This window comes from Malus domestica, chromosome 08, assembly GCF_042453785.1.
Source record: "Malus domestica chromosome 08, GDT2T_hap1".
Classification (NCBI taxonomy): Eukaryota; Viridiplantae; Streptophyta; class Magnoliopsida; order Rosales; family Rosaceae; genus Malus; species Malus domestica.
Genome location: NC_091668.1, coordinates 27,610,020 through 27,634,827, shown reverse-complemented (window position 1 = coordinate 27,634,827; position 24,808 = coordinate 27,610,020). Strand labels below are relative to the sequence as shown.

General features: G+C 32.0%; 3 protein-coding genes across 3 annotated transcripts; 1 reads left to right on the top strand and 2 right to left on the bottom strand.

Moving 5' to 3' along the window:
• Positions 1-197: 197 nt before the first annotated feature.
• Positions 198-1,706, bottom strand: LOC103441803 (glucuronoxylan 4-O-methyltransferase 3). Its single transcript, XM_008380504.4, has one exon. It carries the CDS (start codon positions 1,521-1,523, stop codon positions 639-641), a length of 885 nt encoding a protein of 294 aa, XP_008378726.3. The 5' UTR covers positions 1,524-1,706; the 3' UTR covers positions 198-638.
• Positions 1,707-3,746: 2,040 nt separating this feature from the next.
• Positions 3,747-14,086, top strand: LOC103412901 (uncharacterized). The gene is made up of 9 exons (XM_070826026.1): positions 3,747-3,917; positions 4,022-4,097; positions 7,070-7,840; positions 7,928-8,059; positions 9,743-11,037; positions 11,136-11,328; positions 12,867-13,103; positions 13,215-13,315; positions 14,031-14,086. Exons 3-6 carry the CDS (start codon positions 7,070-7,072, stop codon positions 11,152-11,154), a joined length of 2,217 nt encoding a protein of 738 aa, XP_070682127.1. The 5' UTR covers positions 3,747-3,917; positions 4,022-4,097; the 3' UTR covers positions 11,155-11,328; positions 12,867-13,103; positions 13,215-13,315; positions 14,031-14,086.
• A 6,191-nt stretch (positions 14,087-20,277) lies between these two features.
• On the bottom strand, positions 20,278-24,491 carry LOC139197938 (uncharacterized). Its single transcript, XM_070826025.1, has 3 exons — positions 24,408-24,491; positions 21,808-24,273; positions 20,278-21,494 (listed from the first exon to the last, which is right to left on the bottom strand). Exons 2-3 carry the CDS (start codon positions 22,898-22,900, stop codon positions 20,431-20,433), a joined length of 2,157 nt encoding a protein of 718 aa, XP_070682126.1. The 5' UTR covers positions 22,901-24,273; positions 24,408-24,491; the 3' UTR covers positions 20,278-20,430.
• Between the last annotated feature and the right edge of the window lie 317 nt (positions 24,492-24,808).

The following is a 24,808-nucleotide window of genomic DNA, read 5'->3' as shown; positions in this document are numbered from 1 at the left end:
TTACTTTTATTATCTTAGATGGAGATCCAAAAACTTAAGGATAGGGGTCAAATTGGCCAATTCAAAATAGTTCATGGAGTAAATTAACAAAATAGTTTGGTGGTAAATTGACGCTCACAGTCCAACATAAGGCAACATTTTATACTTTTTATTTTATTATCTATTTAATAAAATTACTTTAATCTATAAGGGAAGGATTTAAACACCGGTGCAAGCGGCACTGCCCGATCAAATGGACTAATTCGCATCTCTTAAAATACAGATTTTTACGAAGAAAAAAATAGTAATGATAAACACTTATTTTTATAGTCTCTCTTACACACTCTTATTTAATTTGATCATTGTTTTCGTTTGATTATTTATTCCGATCTTTTTCACCAAGGTTATCTAATCAAATGATCCGGACCTTTAAAATTTAATCCAACAACTAAAGTTATTATAACTTTTAATAAGCTTCTGTTTTTAGCAATTGGATTAAATTTCAAAAATTCGGATCACTTGATTAAATGTCTTTGGTGGAAGAGATTAGAAGAGAATCTTTTTCCCTACTTTTTGTTTTGCATTAATTTAAGACAAAAATATTTAAAAAGAAGAACACTAGTAACTTTGTGAGAGGTTTGTTCGAGGAAGATCATCATCTAAGGGCAGAACGGTCTACCTAATCGAGCCCTGTGACTGGGAATAGTGAAGTGCCTGATCCTGCCCTCCTGCTCCGTCAAGTACCCCTCACAGAGAAATGCCTTGGAGAAGCTGTCCTCAACCACTCTATCCACATCATGCACAAACACATGAGCTTCCCCCTCCTCCCTGTTCCTCCCCAGCAGCCCCGCCGTGTATATGGCGCTCATTCTTCCCGGAGCTCCGTCGAAGTACCCCGTCGGCGCATCCACCATGATCAAATCCCACTCTATATCGTACACATCGCTCGGCAAGTTCTTGAGCGCCAACTCGCACTTTGAAAACCTTGGATCCCCGACAGCCCTGCACTCTTCCTTCCTTCCCATCTCCATGAGCTTGTCCGCTTGGTGAACCTTGGTGTCGTACTTCACGTGGTAGGCCTCCAACCCCGGCAGCTTCTGTTTGATCTGGTCGATCCATGAATTGTCTTCTTCGAGGAAGATGGTTCTTCCGCCGTGGTTGAGAGCCGTCCACATGAGGCTGTCAAAGCCGAGGCCGAAGACTAGAAAGTTGCAGGGTGATTTTTGGGAAAGGACCGCGGCGGAGACGGAGACTTCTTTCATGGTTTGTTGTGGGGTGACGTTTGTGGTCGCGTAGTGGATGATGGCGTGGGCGAGGGATGGTGGGGTTTTGGTGCATGTTGGGATGAAGGGCTGATCGCACGGTTGTTGTTGTTGGGGTTTAGAGGTTGAGATGAGATGGGTTTGCGAGGAATTGGTGGATGAAGATGGTGGTGATGATGAAGAGAAGGTTGATCTGGTTATGAAGATGGTGAGGAGGAAGATGAAGAAGCAGCAGAGGAGGATGACCTTCAGATTGATGCCACATTGAAGTTTGGACCTCATGGTGCTTGATATGAGAGAGGAGGCGCCGGGGGGTGGGGGTGGTTGTTGGAGGAGATAAAATTGATATGGCTGTCTGAGGTTGTGTTGCTGAAGGTGGGGAAGTGGTGGGGAAGAAAGAGAGGGGGAGGAGGGAGCTATATTGTTTGTTCCTGCTTTTCAAGGAAAGGTTAGCAAGCAAGTATACTTCAGTTCAGCCAAAAAATAAAAGTTGGTATACATTAAATTAAGAATAATACTTTGCAGATCTACATTTAAAAATTATTTTTATAAAAAACTTTTCGAATCACATATCGTTTAATCATTTAAATTTATCAAACAAATCAACATTTTTTCATTGATATATTGCTCAATACGTACACATAGGCACACACAAAACGAGTGAGAAAATTTTTTATTTTTATTTTTGGAATAGTAGGAGAGAGGAAGAGAATGATAGAGAATGTGGGAGTGTGAATTTTTTTTTAATTAGAGATATATTAAGATTACATGTAGGTGATGCTTTGAAAAAAAAAAGTAAAATTTGGTTGTGTGAAATTACATTTCTGCCTCATATTTCTTAGTCATGTTTTGTCTTAATTAGAGAATTAATTTGATAATTTCATAGAATTTTGATTAGCAATACGTGTTTTATTAATTAGTAGAGATATTTAGATATCTAAACGATATTTGAATAATCTTTTTAAGAAATATCTTCAAATGACAGTGGCACCCTGCTACTTGAGAATTACTTGTCTCCTTGCACCCAGCAACAGAAGTAATGATGCATATTAGCACATCCAAGGTAACGTAGTGTGTTACCTTCAAAGATGTTACCAAAATCAAATTATGTTGCTCATTATATAACTTAGCCGAACTCTTAATTCTCTTTATGAATTAAATTTTTAGCCCGAGACTATTAAAAAATGAATTTATGATAGTTTTTTCTTAAAGTAATAGAAAAAAATTATGTAGACTATCCTAATTTAATTTTATGAACATTTTAACCTAACAATATTTAGATTTTGATAAATATTGAAAAAACACTAAACTGACATCATGAAACTCGTGAAATACTATGAAAGAATATGAAACACATAAAAAAAATTGAATTACTTTAGCCGTTTGATTTAAAATTTGGACTGTTAGATCTTCTTTTTTTACCATTAGATTTGAAAATATTAGATCTTAACCGTTGGATTCAATAAATTTATAAATATAAAACTTAATAAAATACACATATATGATAGGTCAGCCCCACTAGTCAAAGAAGAATTTGGGCCTAAATTTGCCTCATAAATAAGTTTTGGGTTAAAACTCATATTTGTTTGCCTCAAAGGTTGAATCAAATTGGGATAAGTTTAGAACATAAAATTTGAGTCTTACTCCAAAAGTTGAAGTACCTCTAAAGGTAAAGGGTGGGGAAGGCTCGAACCCGAATGAGAAGGGCCACAACTGTACTTAACTTCTACTATGACTCTAGCTCTCCTCACACTAAATAAGTTTACAATTTTTTTATTTTTTATTTTTAAACAACCAAAATTTAAAGGAGCGTGATATCCACATATCCTTTTTTACTTCTCACACACTCTTCTAATTTTCGGCCATCGGATCAGATGAATTGAAGAATATCAACGGACATAAATTAACAAGAAGTGTGTGAGAAGTAAAAATGGATGTGTGGATAGCACACCCCAATTTAAAACTAAAAACTAAAATGGTGTCAAACAAGCTCCCGAGTTTTTTTTTTTTTTTTTTTTTTTTATCACCACTCCAACTATTTTTCAACATAAGTCCCCCACACTATTATCATTGTAGTGGAGTTTGATCACCAAGGTTGGCTAGACCCCTCTTAGAAAGGCTAAAAGCGTTTTTGAACCTAAAAACTTCCTAGTGTTTTTTAAATAATACAAGTGACGTTATTAAGAAATTGATAAATACTTCTTCATAAAACACTTTCTAAGTCTTTCAAGTAGTTTATTCTTTTATAATAGGGAGCTTTAATGAAAAGGGATTGAATTAACTTTTAATTAATGAAAAACCACCCTAAACTATTATTTAATGAAAAGAGCTTAAATTTTAATCATAAGGACACAAAACTTTTATCTTAGGCCCTACAAAACTAAAACACACGGGCTCACCAAAAAGCCCAAACCGCTTAACAATTAATATTCCAAAATTACCCCTAACAGAGCCTAACCCAGGCCCGTTAACCGAAGTTACTGAAATTCATCATCCCTCCCAACGCCATTGCTGCAAACGTCAAGTTCTCAAAGCGTTTTCAAGTTCGATTCAAGTTTTCAAGCAATAATCTACACATCAAATCCGGAATTTCTCAACCCACAAACTACATTTGAGGACGAAAAACTGAAAACATTCGAACTGTACGTTTGCAGAGTCGAAATCGGTCAAACACAGGTACGAACCTATAATTTCTGATATTCTTGATGATTTCTTACTTTAATTTACTGAATATGTGCATTTGCATGTTTGAGATTCTAAAAAGTGAATTATGTTTCCAGTTCACAGTTCTGATTTGCATCCAGACGAAAACACACAAAAAATTTGCGAAATAAAAGCAACAGAGAAGAAACAGAGGTATGTACCACAAAATTTCTGATATTTTTGGTGATTTTACAGTAATATGTAAGTTTGCATGCTTCGAATAGCAATGTTTCTGCAAAATGGTATATTTTTACTTCACTTTGATAACTGCTCGTTTTCTTATAACCTTTAAATAGTATTTTCTTGCCCTCATATGTTGTTTTCTTTGCTTAAATAACTTAAATATAATCAACATTCTATTCTGGTGGTGTTTTAGTTTAATATATAGTGTTTACAAAACAGTTCACGATTTTTAAGTTTAATAAACAGTGTTTACGAAATAGTTTACAATTTGCTTCATTTGTAAATAGAATTGAAATGTAAGGAAATAGTAAAATCTGGGATGCATTCACGAACGAGTGTGGTTTTCTACTTCAGTTTGATAAATAGTTCAGTTTGGTAAATGGTTGAGTTTGATAAATAGTTGAGTTTGCTAAATAGTTCAGTTTGATAAATAGTTCAGTTTGTTTTGTAAAACAGTGTGGTTTTCTAGTTCAGTTTGATAAATAGTTCAGTTTGTTTTGTAAAAAGAGTGGTTTTCTAGTTCAGTTTGATAAATAGTTCAGTTTGCTTTGTAAAAAAATTTGGTTTTCTAGTTCAGTTTGATAAATAGTTCAGTTTGCTTTCATACAAAAGTGTGGTTTTCTAGTTAACTTTGATAAATAGTTCAGTTTGTTTTGGTTAAAAAGTGTGGTTTCTACTTTAGTTTCATAAATAGTTCAGTTTGCTTTGGTAAAAAAGTGTGGTTTTCTAGTTCAGTTTGCTAAATAGTTCAGTTTGATTTGGTAAAAAAGTGTGGTTTTGTAGTTCACTTTGATAAATAGTTCAGTTTGCTTTCCTAAAAAAGTGTGGTTTTCTAGTTCAGTTTGATAAATAGTTCAGTTTGTTTTGTAAAAAGAATGTGGTTTTCTAGTTCAGTTTGATAAATAGTTCAGTTTGCTTTGTAAAAAAATTTGGTTTTCTAGTTCAGTTTGATAAATAGTTCAGTTTGCTTTCATACAAAAGTGTGGTTTTCTAGTTAACTTTGATAAATAGTTCAGTTTGTTTTGGTTAAAAAGTGTGGTTTCTACTTTAGTTTCATAAATAGTTCAGTTTGCTTTGGTAAAAAAGTGTGGTTTTCTAGTTCAGTTTGCTAAATAGTTCAGTTTGATTTGGTAAAAAAGTGTGGTTTTGTAGTTCACTTTGATAAATAGTTCAGTTTGCTTTCCTAAAAAAGTGTGGTTTTCTAGTTCAGTTTGATAAATAGTTCAGTTTGTTTTGTAAAAAGAATGTGGTTTTCTAGTTCAGTTTGATAAATAGTTCAGTTTGCTTTGTAAAAAAATTTGGTTTTCTAGTTCAGTTTGATAAATAGTTCAGTTTGCTTTCATACAAAAAGTGTGGTTTCTAGTTAACTTTGATAAATAGTTCAGTTTGTTTTGGTAAAAAAGTGTGGTTTCTACTTCAGTTTCATAAATAGTTCATTTTGCTTTGGTAAAAAAGTGTGGTTTTCTAGTTCAGTTTGCTAAATAGTTCAGTTTGATTTGGTAAAAAAGTGTGGTTTTCTAGTTAACTTTGATAAATAGTTCAGTTTGTTTTGGTAAAAAAGTGTGGTTTTGTAGTTCAGTTTGCTAAATAGTTCAGTTTGCTAAATGGTTCAGTTTGATAAATATTTCAGTTTGCTTTGGTAAAAAAGTGTGGATTTCTAGTTCACTTTGATAAATAGTTCAGTTTGATAACTAGTTCAGTTTGCTTTGGTAAAAAAGTGTGGTTTTCTAGTTCAGTTTGCTAAATAGTTCAGTTTGCTTTCCTAAAAAAATGTGGTTTTCTAGTTCACTTTGATAAATAGTTCAGTTTGCTAAATAGTTCAGTTTGATTTGGTAAAAAATTGTGGTTTTGTAGTTCACTTTGATAAATAGTTCAGTTTGCTTTCCTAAAAAAGTGTGGTTTTCTAGTTCAGTTTGATAAATAGTTCAGTTTGCTTTGTAAAAAAATGTGGTTTTCTAGTTCACTTTGATAAATAGTTCAGTTTGCTTTCATACAAAAGTGTGGTTTTCTAGTTAACTTTGATAAATAGTTCAGTTTGTTTTGGTAAAAAAGTGTGGTTTCTACTTCAGTTTCATAAAATAGTTCAATTTGCTTTGGTAAATAGTTCAGTTTACAATTTGCTTCATTTGTAAATAGAATTGAAATGTAAGGAAATAGTAAAATCTGGGATGCATTCACGAACGAGTGTGGTTTTCTACTTCAGTTTGATAAATAGTTCAGTTTGGTAAATGGTTGAGTTTGATAAATAGTTGAGTTTGCTAAATAGTTCAGTTTGATAAATAGTTCAGTTTGTTTTGTAAGAAATTGTGGTTTTCTAGTTCAGTTTGATAAATAGTTCAGTTTGCTTTGTAAAAAAATGTGGTTTTCTAGTTCACTTTGATAAATAGTTCAGTTTGCTTTCATACAAAAGTGTGGTTTTCTAGTTAACTTTGATAAATAGTTCAGTTTGTTTTGGTAAAAAACTGTGGTTTCTACTTCAGTTTCATAAAATAGTTCAGTTTGCTTTGGTAAATAGTTCAGTTTACAATTTGCTTCATTTGTAAATAGAATTGAAATGTAAGGAAATAGTAAAATATGGGATGCATTCACGAACGAGTGTGGTTTTCTACTTCAGTTTGATAAATAGTTCAGTTTGGTAAATGGTTGAGTTTGATAAATAGTTGAGTTTGCTAAATAGTTCAGTTTGATAAATAGTTCAGTTTGTTTTGTAAAAAAATGTGGTTTTCTCGTTCAGTTTGCTAAATAGTTCAGTTTGATTTGTAAAAAAGTATGGTTTTGTAGTTCACTTTGATAAATAGTTCAGTTTGCTAAATGGTTTAGTTTGATAAATAGTTCAGTTTGTTTTGTAAAAAAAGTGTGATTTTCTACTTCAGTTTAATAAATAGTTCAGTTTGCTTTGGTAAAAAATAGTTGTAATAATTAAACTATGTTTATTCTTACAGATGGACGGAACAAAGAAACTAAGAATAAAGACTTTCGCTGTAAAGAGTCCACGTAAGATAGAGAATATAAGACCAGCAACTTCTTATGTTCAATATAGATGCAACGTTTTCGGGTTTGCAAATGCAATGCAATTGTACAGACCAATGCTTCAACAACGCCAAGATGTCATCAATCATTTGGCCGAGACACCATTTTGGAGTCTAATCAAGTTCTACATGGATGATGAAATTGTTGCAACGGACAGAAAAAAGAAGTCTGATATGGATCTGATCAAGATCATACAATGCTATGACTCCAAGCAACAACGGTTCAAATTCGGAGATCATGAGCCAAAAGCAATAACAAGTGAAGACGTCGTTCAAATATTTGGATTGAACAACCAAGGGGTTGAACTACCAAACACAGACAAATCCACAAAGAACATGAAGGACAGCTTTGTCAAAACATACTTTGCAAAGCAAAAAATAGTGAAAAAAAAGGACATTGTTGAAGCATACCAAAAATCAGTCCAAGACAAAACTCCTGAAGGGGCAAAAGCTACTGCTTCAATTATATGTGTGCATCTGCTACAATCACTGTTATTTGCAACATCTGGAACTTACATAGCGTGGAGCTTCATAACAATTTGTGGAGCTTTGGACCAAATCAGCAAATACAACTGGGCAAAAGGAGTGAGGGACTACTTGTTCAAGAGGATTAACAAATCAAAGAAAAAAAGGAAAAATGGAGAAGAATCAGCAACAACAAGCGGATGCACTGCCCTTATTTTGGTAAGAAATAAGAACTATATTAAAAAAACATGAATTATTTCTTATAAATTACACAAGAAAGTAATTCAAAGTTCTTATTTCATGCAGTATTGGATTTGTCTTCACACCAATCTGGTGGAGACAATAAGTGGGCGAGAAAACATGATTCCTGCCATTGGAAGATGGGACATAACGAAAATCCACAAAGCAATCAGAGACATTCGAGTTGAAGAAATTGAGGTAAGGAAAAATAATAAAAGTATTTCAATAAACAGTATATTTTTGCACTTTACAGTTTCATAACATAGTGATCTTTACAGTTTAAAGTTTCAGAAGTGTCATTTATATAAAACAGATCCAGCAATAGTGTCATTTATGCAAACTAGTGTGATTCAATAAATAGTAACAGAAATAGCGTAAAAAAGAAAAGTGTATTTCAATAAATAGTTCAGTTTGTTTTGATAAAAAAGTGCGGTTTTCTACTTCAGTTTAATAAATAGTTCAGTTTGCTAAGTGGTTCAGTTTGATATATAGTTCTGTTTGTTTTGTAAAAAGAGTGTGTTTTCTAGTTCAGTTTGATAAATAGTTGCGTTTGTTTTGTAAAAAAATGTGGTTTTCTAGTTCACTTTGATAAATAGTTCAGTTTGCTTTCATACAAAAGTGTGGTTTTCTAGTTAACTTTGATAAATAGTTCAGTTTGTTTTGGTAAAAAAGTGTGGTTTCTACTTCAGTTTCATAAATAGTTCAGTTTGCTTTGGTAAAAAAGTGTGGTTTTCTAGTTCAGTTTGATTTGGTAAAAAAGTGTGGTTTTGTAGTTCACTTTGATATATAGTTCAGTTTGCTAAATGGTTTAGTTTGCTAAATGGTTTAGTTTGATAAATAGTTCAGTTTGGTAAATGGTTCAATTTGGTAAATGGTTCAGTTTGCTAAATAGTTGAGTTTGCTAAATAGTTCAGTTTGATAAATAGTTCAGTTTGTTTTGTAAGAAATTGTGGTTTTCTAGTTCAGTTTGATAAATAGTTCAGTTTGCTTTGTAAAAAAATGTGGTTTTCTAGTTCACTTTGATAAATAGTTCAGTTTGCTTTCATACAAAAGTGTGGTTTTCTAGTTAACTTTGATAAATAGTTCAGTTTGTTTTGGTAAAAAAGTGTGGTTTCTACTTCAGCTTCATAAATAGTTCAGTTTGCTTTGGTAAAAAAGTGTGGTTTTCTAGTTTAGTTTGCTAAATAGTTCAGTTTGATTTGGTAAAAAAATGTGGTTTTTTAGTTCACTTTGATAAATAGTTCAGTTTGCTAAATGGTTTAGTTTGCTAAATGGTTTAGTTTGATAAATAGTTCAGTTTGGTAAATGGTTGAGTTTGGTAAATGGTTCAGTTTGGTAAATGGTTCAGTTTGCTAAATAGTTGAGTTTGCTAAATACTTGAGTTTGCTAAATAGTTCAGTTTGATTTGGTAAAAAAGTGTGGTTTTGTAGTTCACTTTGATAAATACTTGAGTTTGCTAAATAGTTCAGTTTGATAAATAGTTCAGTTTGATAAATAGTTCAGTTTGTTTTGTAAAAAAATGTGGTTTTCTAGTTCACTTTGATAAATAGTTCAGTTTGCTTTCATACAAAAGTGTGGTTTTCTAGTTAACTTTGATAAATAGTTCAGTTTGTTTTGGTAAAAAAGTGCGGTTTTCTACTTCAGTTTAATAAATAGTTCAGTTTGCTAAGTGGTTCAGTTTGATATATAGTTCTGTTTGTTTTGTAAAAAGAGTGTGGTTTCTAGTTCACTTTGATAAATAGTTCAGTTTGCTTTCATACATTAGTGTGGTTTTCTAGTTAACTTTGATAAATAGTTCAGTTTATTTTGGTAAAAAACTGTGGTTTCTACTTCAGTTTCATATTATGTAATTTAACAACTATTTAATGTGTCACTGTGCAGATTGGTGGAGGTATTCCTTGTTCTGAAGAACCAATAAGGGAGCATTCCAACATCAATCAAGAAGAATGTAATGCCATTCCTTATCCTCAACAAAATAATGAGTCTTCCAAGAAAAAGGAAAAGAAGACACCGGGAAGGAAAAGGAAGAGAACTGAAGTTGGAGCTGAAGAAGATCAAAGCATCACCATCAATGAAGCTCAGTTACAGTTTGATCAACTGTACCAAGAAGAATTCATGAAATTTGATGCAAGTTATCAAAAGGACTTCTTCGGGATTGATAATACATTAGGTGTGGAAGATTTTGAAAAGTGTAAAAGATGTGCGAGCATGGATCAAAAGAGGTATCTAGTCCTCAGTCACATGATGATATATGCACTCGACAACCTACACACAAATTCAATTGTAATGAATGAAACAACTGGAGCCCTTAACAGAAACATTGAAAAGCTTCTGCAAGAACGACTTGAGGACAAGCAGAAGATTAGTTCAATGAACACAGAAATGATACAGTTGCAATTAAAGAACACAGCAGCTTCTATGAAAGTAAATAAACTTCTGGATGAAATTGGAAGTTTGAAGAAGAAGCTACTGGAAAATCAAGGTGAGGATCCAGATAATGATGATCAAGTTGAAGAGCATACACATGATAATGATACTGCTACTGAGGATCCAGTTCAAGAGAATGCAACTGAAAATGATGTGGCTATGGAGGATCCAAAACAAAGGCATGCAATTGATCATGGTCCAGATGAAAATGAGGAGGATCAAGCTGAGGAGGATCAAGATCATGAAGGAAAAGACGCTGCCATTGAAAAAGCAACCTCTGGAGATCAACCAGGTGTTCAAATGCAGACTCCAACTATCAAGGATGCTGAAAAGCAAGAAAAAGAGACTGCCAAAAAGAAGACGAGAACACTGGTAAAAAATATTCGAAGGAGGGATGATCGTAAACCAAATGTCGATCCACATTATGATTATATCCCCATCCAGAAAAAACAAAAGAAGGCAAAATACATATATGCTGTGAGTGACAGTGAAAGCCCTTCAATTTTGCCGTCAGAAAGCCAACCATTGGATCTAATAATTGAGAAAGGAAAGGAGGAGCCCAAGGTTGAATCACCCTTGAATCCAATTGCTAAAGAAATAGCAAACAAACCTGCAAAGAAGGATGCCAAGAAACCTGTAAAGCGAAAGCTTGACAAACGGTATCATCTACCTGCATCAACAAGGGCGTACAAGTTACTTGCAGATGAGACAAAAGAAAAATTCAAGGAATATTACAGACAAGAGAAAATGTAAGTTTACATTATTAATCATAACTTAATACATGTGTACACACACACACACACACATATATACATAGATATATAATACGTTTTATTTTCTGATACAGGGACTACTTCTGGATGTAGCCAAGGCAAGGGTCCATTGTGAATGACCTTGTTGTCCTAAAATCAGATCTGACATCATTGTTTGTGGATGGAGCAATCGATGCCAACATAATTGATGCTTCGTTCTACACAATGGCAGAAAACGAATCAAAAATGAGGCAACAAAAAAATCTGTATCTTCCTTCATTCATATTTGTAAGTGCCAAACAGTTTTGTTTACAAAAAAGTGTGGTTTTCTAGTTCACTTTGCTAATAGTTCACTTTAATATGTAGTTCAGTTTGCTTTGGTAACAAAGCGTGGTTTTCTAGTTCACTTTCATATGTAGTTCAGTTTGCTTTGGTAACAAACTGTGGTTTTCTAGTTCACTTTGCTAAATAGTTCACTTTGATATTAGTTCAGTTTGCCAAAAGGCCTTGCATTCACTTTAAATAGTGTGGTTTTCTAGTTCAGTTTGATAAATAGTTCAGTTTGTTTTGATAAAAAAGTGTTGTTTTCTACTTCAGTTTGATATATAGTTCAGTTTGCTAAATAGTTCAGTTTGATAAATAGTTCAGTTTGTTAAATGGTTCAGTTTGATAAATAGTTCAGTTTGCTTTGGTAAAAAAGTGTGGTTTTCTAGTTCAGTTTGATAAATAGTTCAGTTTGCTAAATAGTTCAGTTTGATAAATAGTTCAGTTTATTTTGATAAAATAGTGTGGTTTTGTAGTTCAGTTTGCTAAATGGTTTCTAGTTCAGTTTGATAAATAGTTCAGTTTGTTTTGATAAAAAAGTGCGGTTTTCTACTTCAGTTTGATATATAGTTCAGTTTGCTAAATAGTTCAGTTTAATAAATAGTTCAGTTTGCTAAATAGTTCAGTTTGCTTTGGTAAAAAAGTGTGGTTTTCTAGTTCACTTTGATAAATAGTTCAGTTTGATAAATAGTTCAGTTTGCTAAATGCTTCAGTTTGATAAATAGTTCAGTTTGCTTTGGTAAAAAAAGTGTGGTTTTCTAGGTCACTTTGATAAATAGTTCAGTTTATTTTGATAAAATAGTGTGGTTTTGTAGTTCAGTTTGCTAAATGGTTCAGTTTGATAAATAGTTTAGTTTGATAAATAGTTCTGTTTGCTTTGGTAAAAAAGTGTGGTTTTCTACTTTAATGTTGATAAATAGTTCAGTTTGCTAAATGGTTCAGTTTGATAAATAGTTCAGTTTGCTAAAAGTTCAGTTTGCTTTGGTAAAAAAGTGTGGGTTTCTAGTTCACTTTGTTAATAGTTCACTTTAATATGTAGTTCAGTTTGCTAAATGGTTTAGTTTGATAAATAGTTCAGTTTGATAAATAGTTCAGTTTGCTAAATGGTTTAGTTTGATAAATAGTTCAGTTTGATAAATAGGTCAGTTTGCTTTGGTAAAAAAAGTGTGGTTTTCTAGTTCACTTTGCTAATAGTTCACTTTAGTATGTAGTTCAGTTTGCTTTGGTAACAAAGCGTGGTTTTCTAGTTCACTTTCATATGTAGTTCAGTTTGCTTTGGTAACAAACCGTGGTTTTCTAGTTCACTTTGCTAAATAGCTCACTTTGATATTAGTTCAGTTTGCCAAAAGGCCTTGCATTCACTTTAAAACTTTAAATGTGTATTCTTGGTTTAGAATGTTATGTGGAGATTGAAAAAAAAAATGTGTATTTTTTTGTTCAGTTTAAGAATTAGTGTTGCTCATTAATTAAGATTAATAAATACATGTGTATTCTTGGTTCAGAATGATATGGAGATTGAGAAAAGCAAGAGTGATCAGGAGCATATTGACAAAACATTGCAGACAGTCTTGCAAGATAATGTGGATAAAGTAGCAAAGGTCTTCATATTGATCAGGCATTACTTTCACTTCAGCTTGGTAGTTTGGGACATTAAAAATGGAAAAATGACACACTACAATTCCAAACTACCAAGGATACATGGGAATACAGACCTATACTTTGATCATGTTGTTCAAGTGGTAAGAACAAAACTATAATTCAATTACAAACTATATTCTTATGCTGATAGGAAAAATCAAACTTCATAATACAATTTCTTTTTTTGTTGTTTTTTTTTGTTTTTTTGGCAGAGAGACAAAATTGAAGGATTTTACAAATATTTCAAAGGAGACAGCAATCTCACAATAGATATTGAAAGATGCTTAACTTGCGCCCAACAAAAGGAGGACTCGTAAGTACAAACAAGTTGATCTCTATATTTTTCAATCAAATTTATACATTCAAACACATAAGAAGGACCATGAAAATCATATATACACACACTTTAATAAATAGTTCAGTTTGTTTTGGTAAAATAGTTCAGTTTGATAAATAGTTCACTTTGCTTTGGTAAAAAAGTGTGGTTTTCTAGTTCACTTTGATAAATAGTTCAGTTTATTTTGGTAAAATAGTGTGGTTTTGTTGTTCAGTTTGCTAAATAGTTCAGTTTGCTAAATGGTTCAGTTTAATAAATAGCTCTGTTTGCTAAATAGTTCAGTTTGCTAAATAGTTCAGTTTGATAAATAGTTCTGTTTGCTTTGGTAAAAAAGTGTGGTTTTCTACTTTAATGTTGATAAATAGTTCAGTTTGCTAAATGGTTCAGTTTGATAAATAGTTCAGTTTGCTAAAAGTTCAGTTTGCTTTGGTAAAAAAGTGTGGTTTTCTAGTTCAGTTTGTTTTGATAAAAAAGTGCGGTTTTCTACTTCAGTTTGATATATAGTTCAGTTTGCTTTGGTAAAAAAGTGTGGTTTTCTAGTTCACTTTGATAAATAGTTCAGTTTGCTAAATGGTTTAGTTTGATAAATAGTTCAGTTTGATAAATAGTTCAGTTTAATATGTCATCGAATGTTATAATATGATCTCATTATCTGTCATACTTATTTGTTTATCCAAAAAAAAAAATGCAGATTGGATTGTGGCATATTTGTCCTTCAATTTGCAACCCAAGTGCAAGAGGGCAAACCGGTAGAAGCCACCTTTGAGAAGGAAGATGTATTTGCTAAAAGAGCTCAAATTGCAACTACACTTGTGAATCACAAGAATAGTTATGCAAATGGACTGAAGAAGATACTTGAAGACAGAAGACAACAAAATAAACATGGTCAATATGATGACATTCCAGATGAGGATTTTATTACATTAGCTTGAGTTTTACAAATTACATTTTATATCAATGTACATCTACATACAAAACCCCGAGCTCAGGTGGGCTTGTATGCTGGTGCCCATCCCATACTTGCGTACGTTTTATAATTTTTTTGCCCTATGGGGCCTAATACCATTACTCATCTAAAGAAACCATATAAAAATGAAAAAGAAGTTTAGTATGAAGCCAATTAACTTCGCATACCTGATTCTTTGAGTTATAACTTATAAGAATGAGAACTATATTAAAAAATTTCACATGCTTACATTTTGACACTTCCTTTTTTGTTAAATTTCACATGCTTACATTTTGACACTTCCTTTTTTATATCAATGTACATCTACATACAAAACCCCGAGCTCAGGTGGGCTTGTATGCTGGTGCCCATCCCATACTTGCGTACGTTTTATAATTTTTTTGCCCTATGTGGCCTAATATCATTACTCATCTAAAGAAACCATATAAAAATGAAAAAGAAGTTTAGTATGAAGCCAATTAACTTCACATACCTGATTCTTTGAGATATAACTTATAAGAATGAGAACTATATTAAAAAAATTCACATGCTTACATTTTGACACTTCCTTTTTTGTTAAATTTCACATGCTTACATTTTGACACTTCCTTTTTTATATCAATGTACATCTACATACAAAAACCCGAGCTCAGGTGGGCTTGTATGCTGGTGTCCATCCCATACTTGTGTACGTTTTATAATTTTTTTGCCCTATGTGGCCTAATACCATTACTCATCTAAAGAAACCATATAAAAATGAAAAAGAAGTTTAGTATGAAGCCAATTAACTTCACATACCTGATTCTTTGAGATATAACTTATAAGAATGAGAACTATATTAAAAAATTTCACATGCTTACATTTTGGCACTTCCTTTTTTGTTAAAGTTCCCTTTTATTATCCAAAAAATATAGTTACCAAATTAGATAAATTTATGCAAAACAAAAAACTAGATAACTTAAACTGTTTCTGAAATATATGTACACACTATATCTAAAAAATGAAAAATAACAGCTTTTTTTTTTTTTTTTTCAGTTCCAAATCAGCACCCCATCCTTCACGCATAATTAACGCCCAGCAAAAATCATCATTTCACTCTTCCGCTAACTTCACTTTCTCTCCCTAACACCACTCCCATTTTCACGCACAGATAAGCCACGATGAAGAAACTGCATGCACTATAAAAAAAACCAGAAACCCAGCCCCCAGCCCCCAGCTCAAATCATCAATCCTCATTTCCCGATTTTGTACATCATTCCAGTTCTTTTACGGACGAATTCACGCAAATTTCAACTTCGCTGAGCAACTTGGTCGCAGAAATACCCAGAAAATAAACAGAAGGTAACAATCTTACAATTTTTCTCAACATATTTCGCAAAATCATACGGTTCATTGTTTATATAACAAACATCTACTGGAATCAAGCATATAGAATAACATGCATCAACTTAAACAAAACCCAGATTATACTATTTGCTTAAATTTATTTTGTTATTTACTATCAGTACGAATCCATCACAGATCCACCCAAGAAAAGACTATTTACTAGCTAATCGTTCAATATATAAACATACATTATGCTATTACACGAACTATTGTGATTCTCTGTTTGTAATTTTTATATTTGAGTAAAATAGTTCACGATTTTTAAGTTTAATAAACACTGTTTACGAAATAGTTTACAATTTGCTTCATTTGTAAATAGAATTGAAATGTACGGAAATAGTAAAATCTGGGATGCATTCACGAACAAGTAGTATAAACATATATTACGCTATTGCACGAACTAGTGTGATTGTCTGTTAATAATTTTTACATTCAGTAAATAGTTTGTGTTTTTTAAAGTTTAATAAACAGTGTTTACGAAACAGTTTACAATTGCTTCATTTATAAATAGAATTGCAATTTTTCCATATCTTACACATAAAACACCTGCTATTGTACATTTTTATTTCTAATTTATTTAGTTATATGAATCTTATAAAGATTTATGCAGTTATAAAAATGTTTTCCAATTCCATAAATAGTAATTCACCTTGGTATGTTTCAAATATAATTGTGTACTTGTACTGATTTTTTTTTGTTTACGATCAAGTTGGATTCTAATAAAAACTATATTGACAGATGGTTTCAGTTAGAATAACTGTACAAATGTCAAACTCAACCAAAGCCAATGTCAAAATGATATCCAAAACAACAAAGAGGACAGAACAAAGGAAAATGCTTGGAAAAATAGAAAACAGATCACGTACGAAGAAGGAGACAATTCATCTACAGATTGACACCACTACTGAAGAAGAAGTTGGAGAACCAATGCAAATTGCAAAGAAAAAGGTGGAAAAAAAACAACCACTACAAAGGCAGAGGAAGAGGAAGACACAACCTAAAGAACAGAACAATTGTGAATCAAGGATGTAGAAGAAAAGATGCCAAACACTCCAACCAGCAACAGCAATCAAGAGAAAGAAAAAGGAAAATGCCAAACCAGTTTCAGAATCAAACAAGCAACAAATTGAAGAAACTGATATTGAAGCTCTAAAAAGCAACAATGCTCTCAACAAGAATGATCTACAAGTCAAAAAGCAAACATTCAGCCAAAAAGCAGCAAAGCCAAAGACAAAAAACAGAAAGAAACTCTTGGGTGAAATTCCATCATTCAACCTGGATTTAAAAGATGAGCCTTCTTCACAACCGGATGACCTTCCAGCAACAAATCACATAGACAGCAGTGTGAATTGGACACAACTTCAAGTGTACAAGATGCTGAAACCAGATGATAGAAGAAGAATAACTCAATTCTGGTCAATAGACAGCAGGTAAGTAATACAAAACAAAACTCTTAACTGAAGTTTTTACACACTCCCATAACTTTATAAGCACTGACGAATTATTGTATAACTAATACTTTTGCACTGTCCTGCAGTGATGAATACTGGAGGGCTGAAACTACAGATTTCAACTATTACAGAATAATGGTGTTGAAAGAAGACCTGCACAGTTTGATTGCACATGGACCTACATCAACTCAGATTGTTGATTCTTTCTGTTACATGAAAAGAGAAAAAGAGAACATCACGAAACAAAAGAACTTCTATGTCTCCACAACAATCTTTGTGAGCAAACAAAACAACTAATATTCTGAAAAAAATAATTTACATATACATATAAAAATTAGAACAATTAATCTGTAATTATGATGTTTGATGATTTTCATTTTCAACAGCACAACATCAATGAACAAAGCATTGAAACAACTCTGCAAAACAAGGAAAGGCTCTACAACCAATTGATGGACCAATATGGAATAGTATCAAAGATTTTCTTCCCATTTTTTCATTACAACCATTTCTCCTTGGTAGTTTTGGACACAAAAAATGCAGAAATGATTCACTACAATTCTCTTCGACAAAGCACAACAGATGAAGATCTGGACTTTGATTGCTACTGGGAAAATGCAGAAATTGTGGTAAGCAAAAACGCACAACCAAAAACTCTGTCATATTTATAGAAAAACAATCATCTTATTATTACATTATAAATTTTTGCAGGGCCACTTTGTTCAATATTGGCTGGATAAAGCAAAAAAATCAACAAGCAATTCAAATGCTATGAATTCAACTCAAGCCACAACGAAGAAAATTAATTCCATCAAAAGTGACTTTGAATTCCAAGTCAAAGAAGACAGAACCTGTGCACAACAGAAACCAACATCGTACGTTATAAAATTAAAAGCATTTTAGTTATATATATGTATAGCTTGTGCTTACTGCAGTTTCAGAAACAATATGAATAATTTGATACAGTTATAGAAATAGTTTGTACCACACATTTCATTTCATTTTAATACTCATAATCATTCCATGAATTTCTTTGTAAATCAGATTAGATTGCGGCTTATACATGATGAGCTTCATTGACCAACTATCAACTAACCAGAAGGTTCAAAGATGTATCAAAGATCATCAAGTAATGAAAGCAAGGAAACATATCCTCGTGGATTTGATGAACCATGATTTCAGCTGGACAAGGGAACAAGAAGCATATATCGAAATCTCACAACAACTCACAAGCATTGGACATTAGAATAAAAAATAAAAAATACGCATTATATGTAATTTTGATTCGGATGTACTTTTTAAGGTTCAAGATGAAAATCTGAGAGATGGTGGAAAGTATTGATCTAAACTGAATCAATACTTACATGTTCAAGCTTACTTTTGCTATGATTTACAAATGTCATTGTCAAACATGTTTGACACAACTCTCTCTCTCTCTCTCTCTCTCTCTCTCTATATATATATATGTTTTATGACTTAATCTAAATTTTAATCTATTTTCATAAATAGTTCAGTTTGCTTAGTTAAAATGTGTGGGTTTCTAGTTCAGTTTGATAAATAGTTCAGTTCACTTTGATAAAAAAGCGGTTTTCTAGTTCACTATCATAAATAATTCATTTTGATATATAGTTCAGTTTGCTTTGGTAACAAAGTGTGGTTTTCTACTTCACTTTCATAAGTAGTGTGGTTTTTTTTTCATTTTGATATATAGTTCTGTTTTCCTAGTTCACTTTGATAAATAGTTCAGTTTGTTTTGGTAAAATAGTTCAGTTTGATAAATAGTTCACTTTGCTTTGGTAAAAAAGTGTGGTTTTGTAGTTCACTTTGATAAATAGTTCAGTTTATTTTGGTAAAATAGTGTGGTTTTGTAGTTCAGTTTGCTAAATAGTTCAGTTTGCTAAATGGTTCAGTTTGATAAATAGTTCAGTTTGCTAAATAGTTCAGTTTGATAAATAGTTCAGTTTGCTTTGGTAAAAAAAGTGTGGTTTTCTACTTTAATGTTGATAAATAGTTGAGTTTGCTAAATGGTTCAGTTTGATAAATAGTTCAGTTTGCTAAATAGTTCAGTTTGATAAATAGTTCAGTTTGCTAAATGGTTCAGTTTGATAAATATTTCAGTTTGCTTTGGTAAAAAAGTGTGGTTTTCTAGTTCACTTTGATAAATAGTTCAGTTTGATAAATAGTTCAGTTTGCTTTCCTAAAAAAATGTGGTTTTCTAGTTCACTTAGATAAATAGTTCAGTTTGCTTTCCTAAAAAAATGTGGTTTTCTAGTTCACTTAGATAAATAGTTCAGTTTGCTTTCCTAAAAAAATGTGGTTTTCTAGTTCACTATCATCAATAATTCATTTTGATATATAGTTCAGTTTGCTTTGGTAACAAAGTGTGGTTTTCTACTTCACTTTCATAAGAAGTGTGGTTTTTTTTCATTTTCTCTTACCTAAAAAGGAATATTAACTAGATCAAGAATGAAAACCAACATACTTGCCTCCTACAAAAATGCAATACACAAACTTACATACAACCTACAAAACAGATATTGAAACCACAAAGCCATAAACATGGACATGTATTCACTGTTTATCAAACTCAACTATTTATCAAACTCAACCTACTGTTTCGTAAAACTGGAAATACTAAAACATTGAATTCATATTTATTACTCGAACATAATTCCAAATCAACAATTACATACTCCCAAACAACAATTGAAACAAAATAAAAAAAAATATCCAAAATGAAAATCTGGTACATATCACTAAAAACTCTCATCTCTCAAAACAAAAAAAGAAAAAAAATCAACCCTCTTGTATAACAACTTTACATGAAACCTTGTTATGTCCCGAACAACCACACCTACTACAAGTGACAGTCTTCTTACTCCCACTGATTTCCCCAGCAGATTTGATCCTAGTTTTCATAAGTAGTGTGGTTTTTTTTCATTTCCTCTTACCTAAAAAGGAATATTAACTAGATCAAGAATGAAAAGCAACATACTTGCCTCCTACAAAAATGCAATACACAAACTTACATACAACCTACAAAACAGATATTGAAACCACAAAGCCATAAACATAGACATGTATTCACTGTTTATCAAACTCAACTATTTATCAAACTCAACCTACTGTTTCGTAAAACTGGAAATACTAAAACATTGAATTCATATTTATTACTCGAACATAATTCCAAATCAACAATTACATATTCCCAAACACTAATTGAAACAAAATAAAAAAAAATATCCAAAATGAAAATCTGGTACATATCACTAAAAACTCCCATCTCTCAAAACAAAAAAGAAAAAAAATCAACCCTCTTGTATAACAACTTTACATGAAACCTTGTTATGTCCCGAACAACCACACCTACTACAAGTGACAGTCTTCTTACTCCCACTGATTTCCCCAGCAGATTTGATCCTAGTTTTCTTCGGTCTTCCAGACGGAATCTTTGTAATTGGAGGCCTCACACCATTTATGATAGTATCAACATTCGGCTTTTCCAAATCTGAAAATGGATGCATGACAAATTGATATGTTTTCCGATAAAAGCTTGCTTTCCAGTAATCATCAACGTAATAAAAAACATCACGATTATCATGTTGCAACACCTGTAAAGCATGAGAACATGGGAAACAATTATGCTGCCATTGCACACAAGAACATGTCCTATCATCCAGACAAACAACAAACCGATTCCACTCTGTCCTAACTTCAAAAACATCCGCATCAGAACGACTAATCCTCCAATGCATGCCCTCCTTCAACATCAACTTCATCTCATTTTCTTTCTTTGGACACAAAATCGTATGAATATTCTGACCAAATATTCTTTTCTCAGCCATACTACCCATCAACCGAACTCTAATGTCTTCAAGAAGATCCATAAGTGGCATACAACGACTATTCGACACCATGGCGTTAAAAGATTCTGAAAGTGCATTGCTCATCGATCCCCATCTCTTACCAGGAAAATGGGCAATAGCATAGTTCTCTTTTGGCAAATCACACAAAAAATTCTTCACATGCCCTTGCCCATTATCCTTGAATTCAGCCATGCAATCATCAAAATCAGATGGCGTACATGCGTACGCACAATTTGCCAACAGATTCATCATTTTCTTCTTTAGTCCTTCACCAGCAGCCTTTGGAAATAAAGTACTCACATTCTGTTTCAAATGAACAATACAAAATGAATGTGGGCACTCGGGAAAGAATTCTCGAATGCTCTTCAAAATACCATCATGTCTATCCGACATAAATGTAATCACCCTCCCTTGAGGCCTCAATATACCAGATAATATTGCCAAGAACCATCTCCAATTTGCTATCGTTTCTGAATCAACAATAGCATAAGCAACCTCAAAAATCTCTGCACAGCAAAAGTGAAAATGCACTGTCAAATGTCAACTACTTCTGAAACTGTAATTGAACTATTTAGTATACTTTGTTTGAACTACTTCTGCAACCTTTTTTCTTTATTTGAACATAAAATCAAAGACCAATGCACCAAAAAAATAAAAAATAAAATAAAAACAGATACAGTCAAAGTATCACCTATTTATGAGACTGATTGAACTATTTCTTAAACTGTTCTTCAACTAGTTCTGGATATGTTTCTTTTGCACAGTAAGAAAATAGAAACAAATAATATCCAATATAAAAGTCTAAAATTATTAACTCACCATCGTTACCATTTTTTGCACAGCAAGACAGAAGTGTTCCCTTGTATTTGCTCTTGATAAAAGTACCATCAATGAATAACATCGGGCGACAAAACACGAAACCTTTTATCCATGCATCATAAGCAATAAACAAACGAAGAAATCTATTGCTCTCCGGTACAACTTCAAGCTCAAAAACAGATCCAGGATTGCTTGAACGAGCAGATTCAACATACCAAGGCAAGAACTTGTAAGCATCAACATCATCACCATTTAACTCAAAAACTGCCCTCTGTTTGCCAAAATAGGCAGTAGAATAATCGATATCTAATCCATAAAACTGTTTTAAATTTGAAATGATCTCCTTCGGTTTAATAAGAGGATTTGATTGAACCTTATCTTTGATGAGAGAAGCAACAAACTGTCGGCCAACAACTTTGTTTTTCTTCTTTCGAATCATACCCTTGCATGTATGCAGATTATGCAACTTCCGAATAACAAAAAAGTTATTAATATCACACTTGGATGCATACACACGCCAAAGACAGCCATCAGATTCCTTCCTAGAACACTCCGCACTAATGCGATTCTTATCATTCTTCAAATACTTCAAATCAAAACCACATTCAACAGAAAACTTCTTCAACTTATCTCGGAAATCAACACAACCTCCCCTAAAGACTTGCCCCTCAGATTCTATGTAATTGTCCCATTCACATGACATATAATTGTGCACACCGTATGAACCATACTTTCCTAAATGATCATTTTCACTAGAAACAATCATAGAGTCTAATGTACGGCAAGAAGAAGATGTGCTTTCCGAAGGTAGTTGAACTATGGAACCATCACATTTGTCTATAACCAATATTTCTACAATCGATTTCCCAACAACATCAAGAACCATCAGCATGTTTAGAACATCGGCATCACAATCTAACACGCAATTAGGATTTTCATTCAAACCATATCGCAACTCAAAACAACCAGCTCTCAAACCCTTAAACCTAGAACAAAGATCAATGCAAATCTGATTGAAGGTAGAAGATGATGAAATAGAACTAACGACGCATAAACCACCATATGTAAACAGAGCTAATTTACCATTCTCCATAACTGTTTATTAATAAACAACAACTGTTTATTAATCGGTTGCAAATCTAAATTCAAATCTTTGTAAAACAAATCAGTTCCTAATAATTAAACAATATGCATATAAAATGAAAAAAATAACACTATTCATAAAACACAACAATCACAAAACAAAAAAAAAACAAAAAGTAAACTGAAATATCCACTGTTTCGTAAAAAAAGAACACTATTTCTGAAAAATGTTAAAAACATAAAATGTGATGAACACCTATTAGTTAAACAATATACATATAAAGTGAACAAAATTACACTAGTTATAAAACACAAGAATCACAAAAACAAAAAATAAACTGAAATACACACTGTTTCATAAAAAAAGAACACTATTTCTGAAAAAATGTTAACAACATCAAATGTGCATAACACGAATTAATTCATAATAAATTTATGAAAAAGAAAAACAAAATCAAGATGACCAACATACAATATAAACAAAGTGTGGTTTGGTAAAAAAAAGTGTGGTTTTCTAGTTAACTTTAATAAGTAGTTCAGTTTGTTTTGGTAAAAAAGTGCGGTTTTCTACTTCAGTTTGATAAATAGTTCAGTTAGTTCATTTTGCTTTGGTAAAAAAGTGTGCTTTTCTAGTTCAGTTTGATAAATAGTTCAGTTTGATTTGGTAAAAAAGTGTGGTTTTCTAGTTCACTTTGATAAATAGTTCAGTTTGTTTTGGTAAAAAGGTGTGGTTTTCTACTTCAATATGATAAATAGTTCAGTTTGCTAAATGGTTCAGTTTGATAAATAGTTCAGTTTGCTACATGGTTCAGTTTGATAAATAGTTCAGTTTGATAAATAGTTCAGTTTGCTTTGGTAAAAAAAGTGTGGTTTTCTAGTCACTTTGATAAATAGTTCAGTTTATTTTGGTAAAATAGTGTGGTTTTGTAGTTCAGTTTGCTAAATGGTTCAGTTTGATAAATAGTTCAGTTTGCTAAATGGTTCAGTTTGATAAATAGTTCAGTTTGCTTTGGTAAAAAAGTGTGGTTTTCTAGTTCACTTTGATAAATAGTTCAGTTTAATGAACACCTATTAGTTAAACAATATACATATAAAGTGAACGAAATTACACTAGTTATAAAACACAAGAATCACAAAAACAAAAAATAAACTGAAATACACACTGTTTCATAAAAAAAGAACACTATTTCTGAAAAAATGTTAACAACATCAAATGTGCATAACACGAATTAATTCATAATAAATTTCTGAAAAAGAAAACAAAATCAAGATGACCAACATACAATATAAACAAAACAAAAAAAAAATAAAAACTTACCTGATATTCTTCGAAATAAGAAACTCCTAACTGAAAATTTCACAAACCGGAATCAATCTGCTAATCTGAAAACAAATCAACAACAATATATAAGTCAAATAAAAAGCTAAGCATAATTCATGCAAAAAAGAATTCAAAATCGAATTCCAATTCAAAAAAAAAAAAAAAAAAAAAAACAAACAAACAAATCAAAACTTACCTGAGATTCTTCGAAACTCCTAACTGAAAAGTTCACAAACCGAATCAATCTGATAATCTGAAAATAAATCAACAACAATATATAAAGTCAAATAAAAGCGAAGCATATTACATACAAAAACGAATTCAAAATCGAATTCGAATTAAACAAAAAATCGAATTCAAAATCGAATACAAAACTGCAAAAAAACAATGTCGATTACCTCCAAACGAAAATCTATCCAAATATGAAAGACGATCACTCCAGTTAAAATATTCAAGCACAACGAACAACACCGATGTTTATTCCGGAACAAATGTCGATTACCTCCAAACGAAAATCTATCCAAATATGAAAGACGATGACAACGATTCAAGAGAATCTCAAAATATGCAACCACTGCGAATCTGTTCTGAAACAAA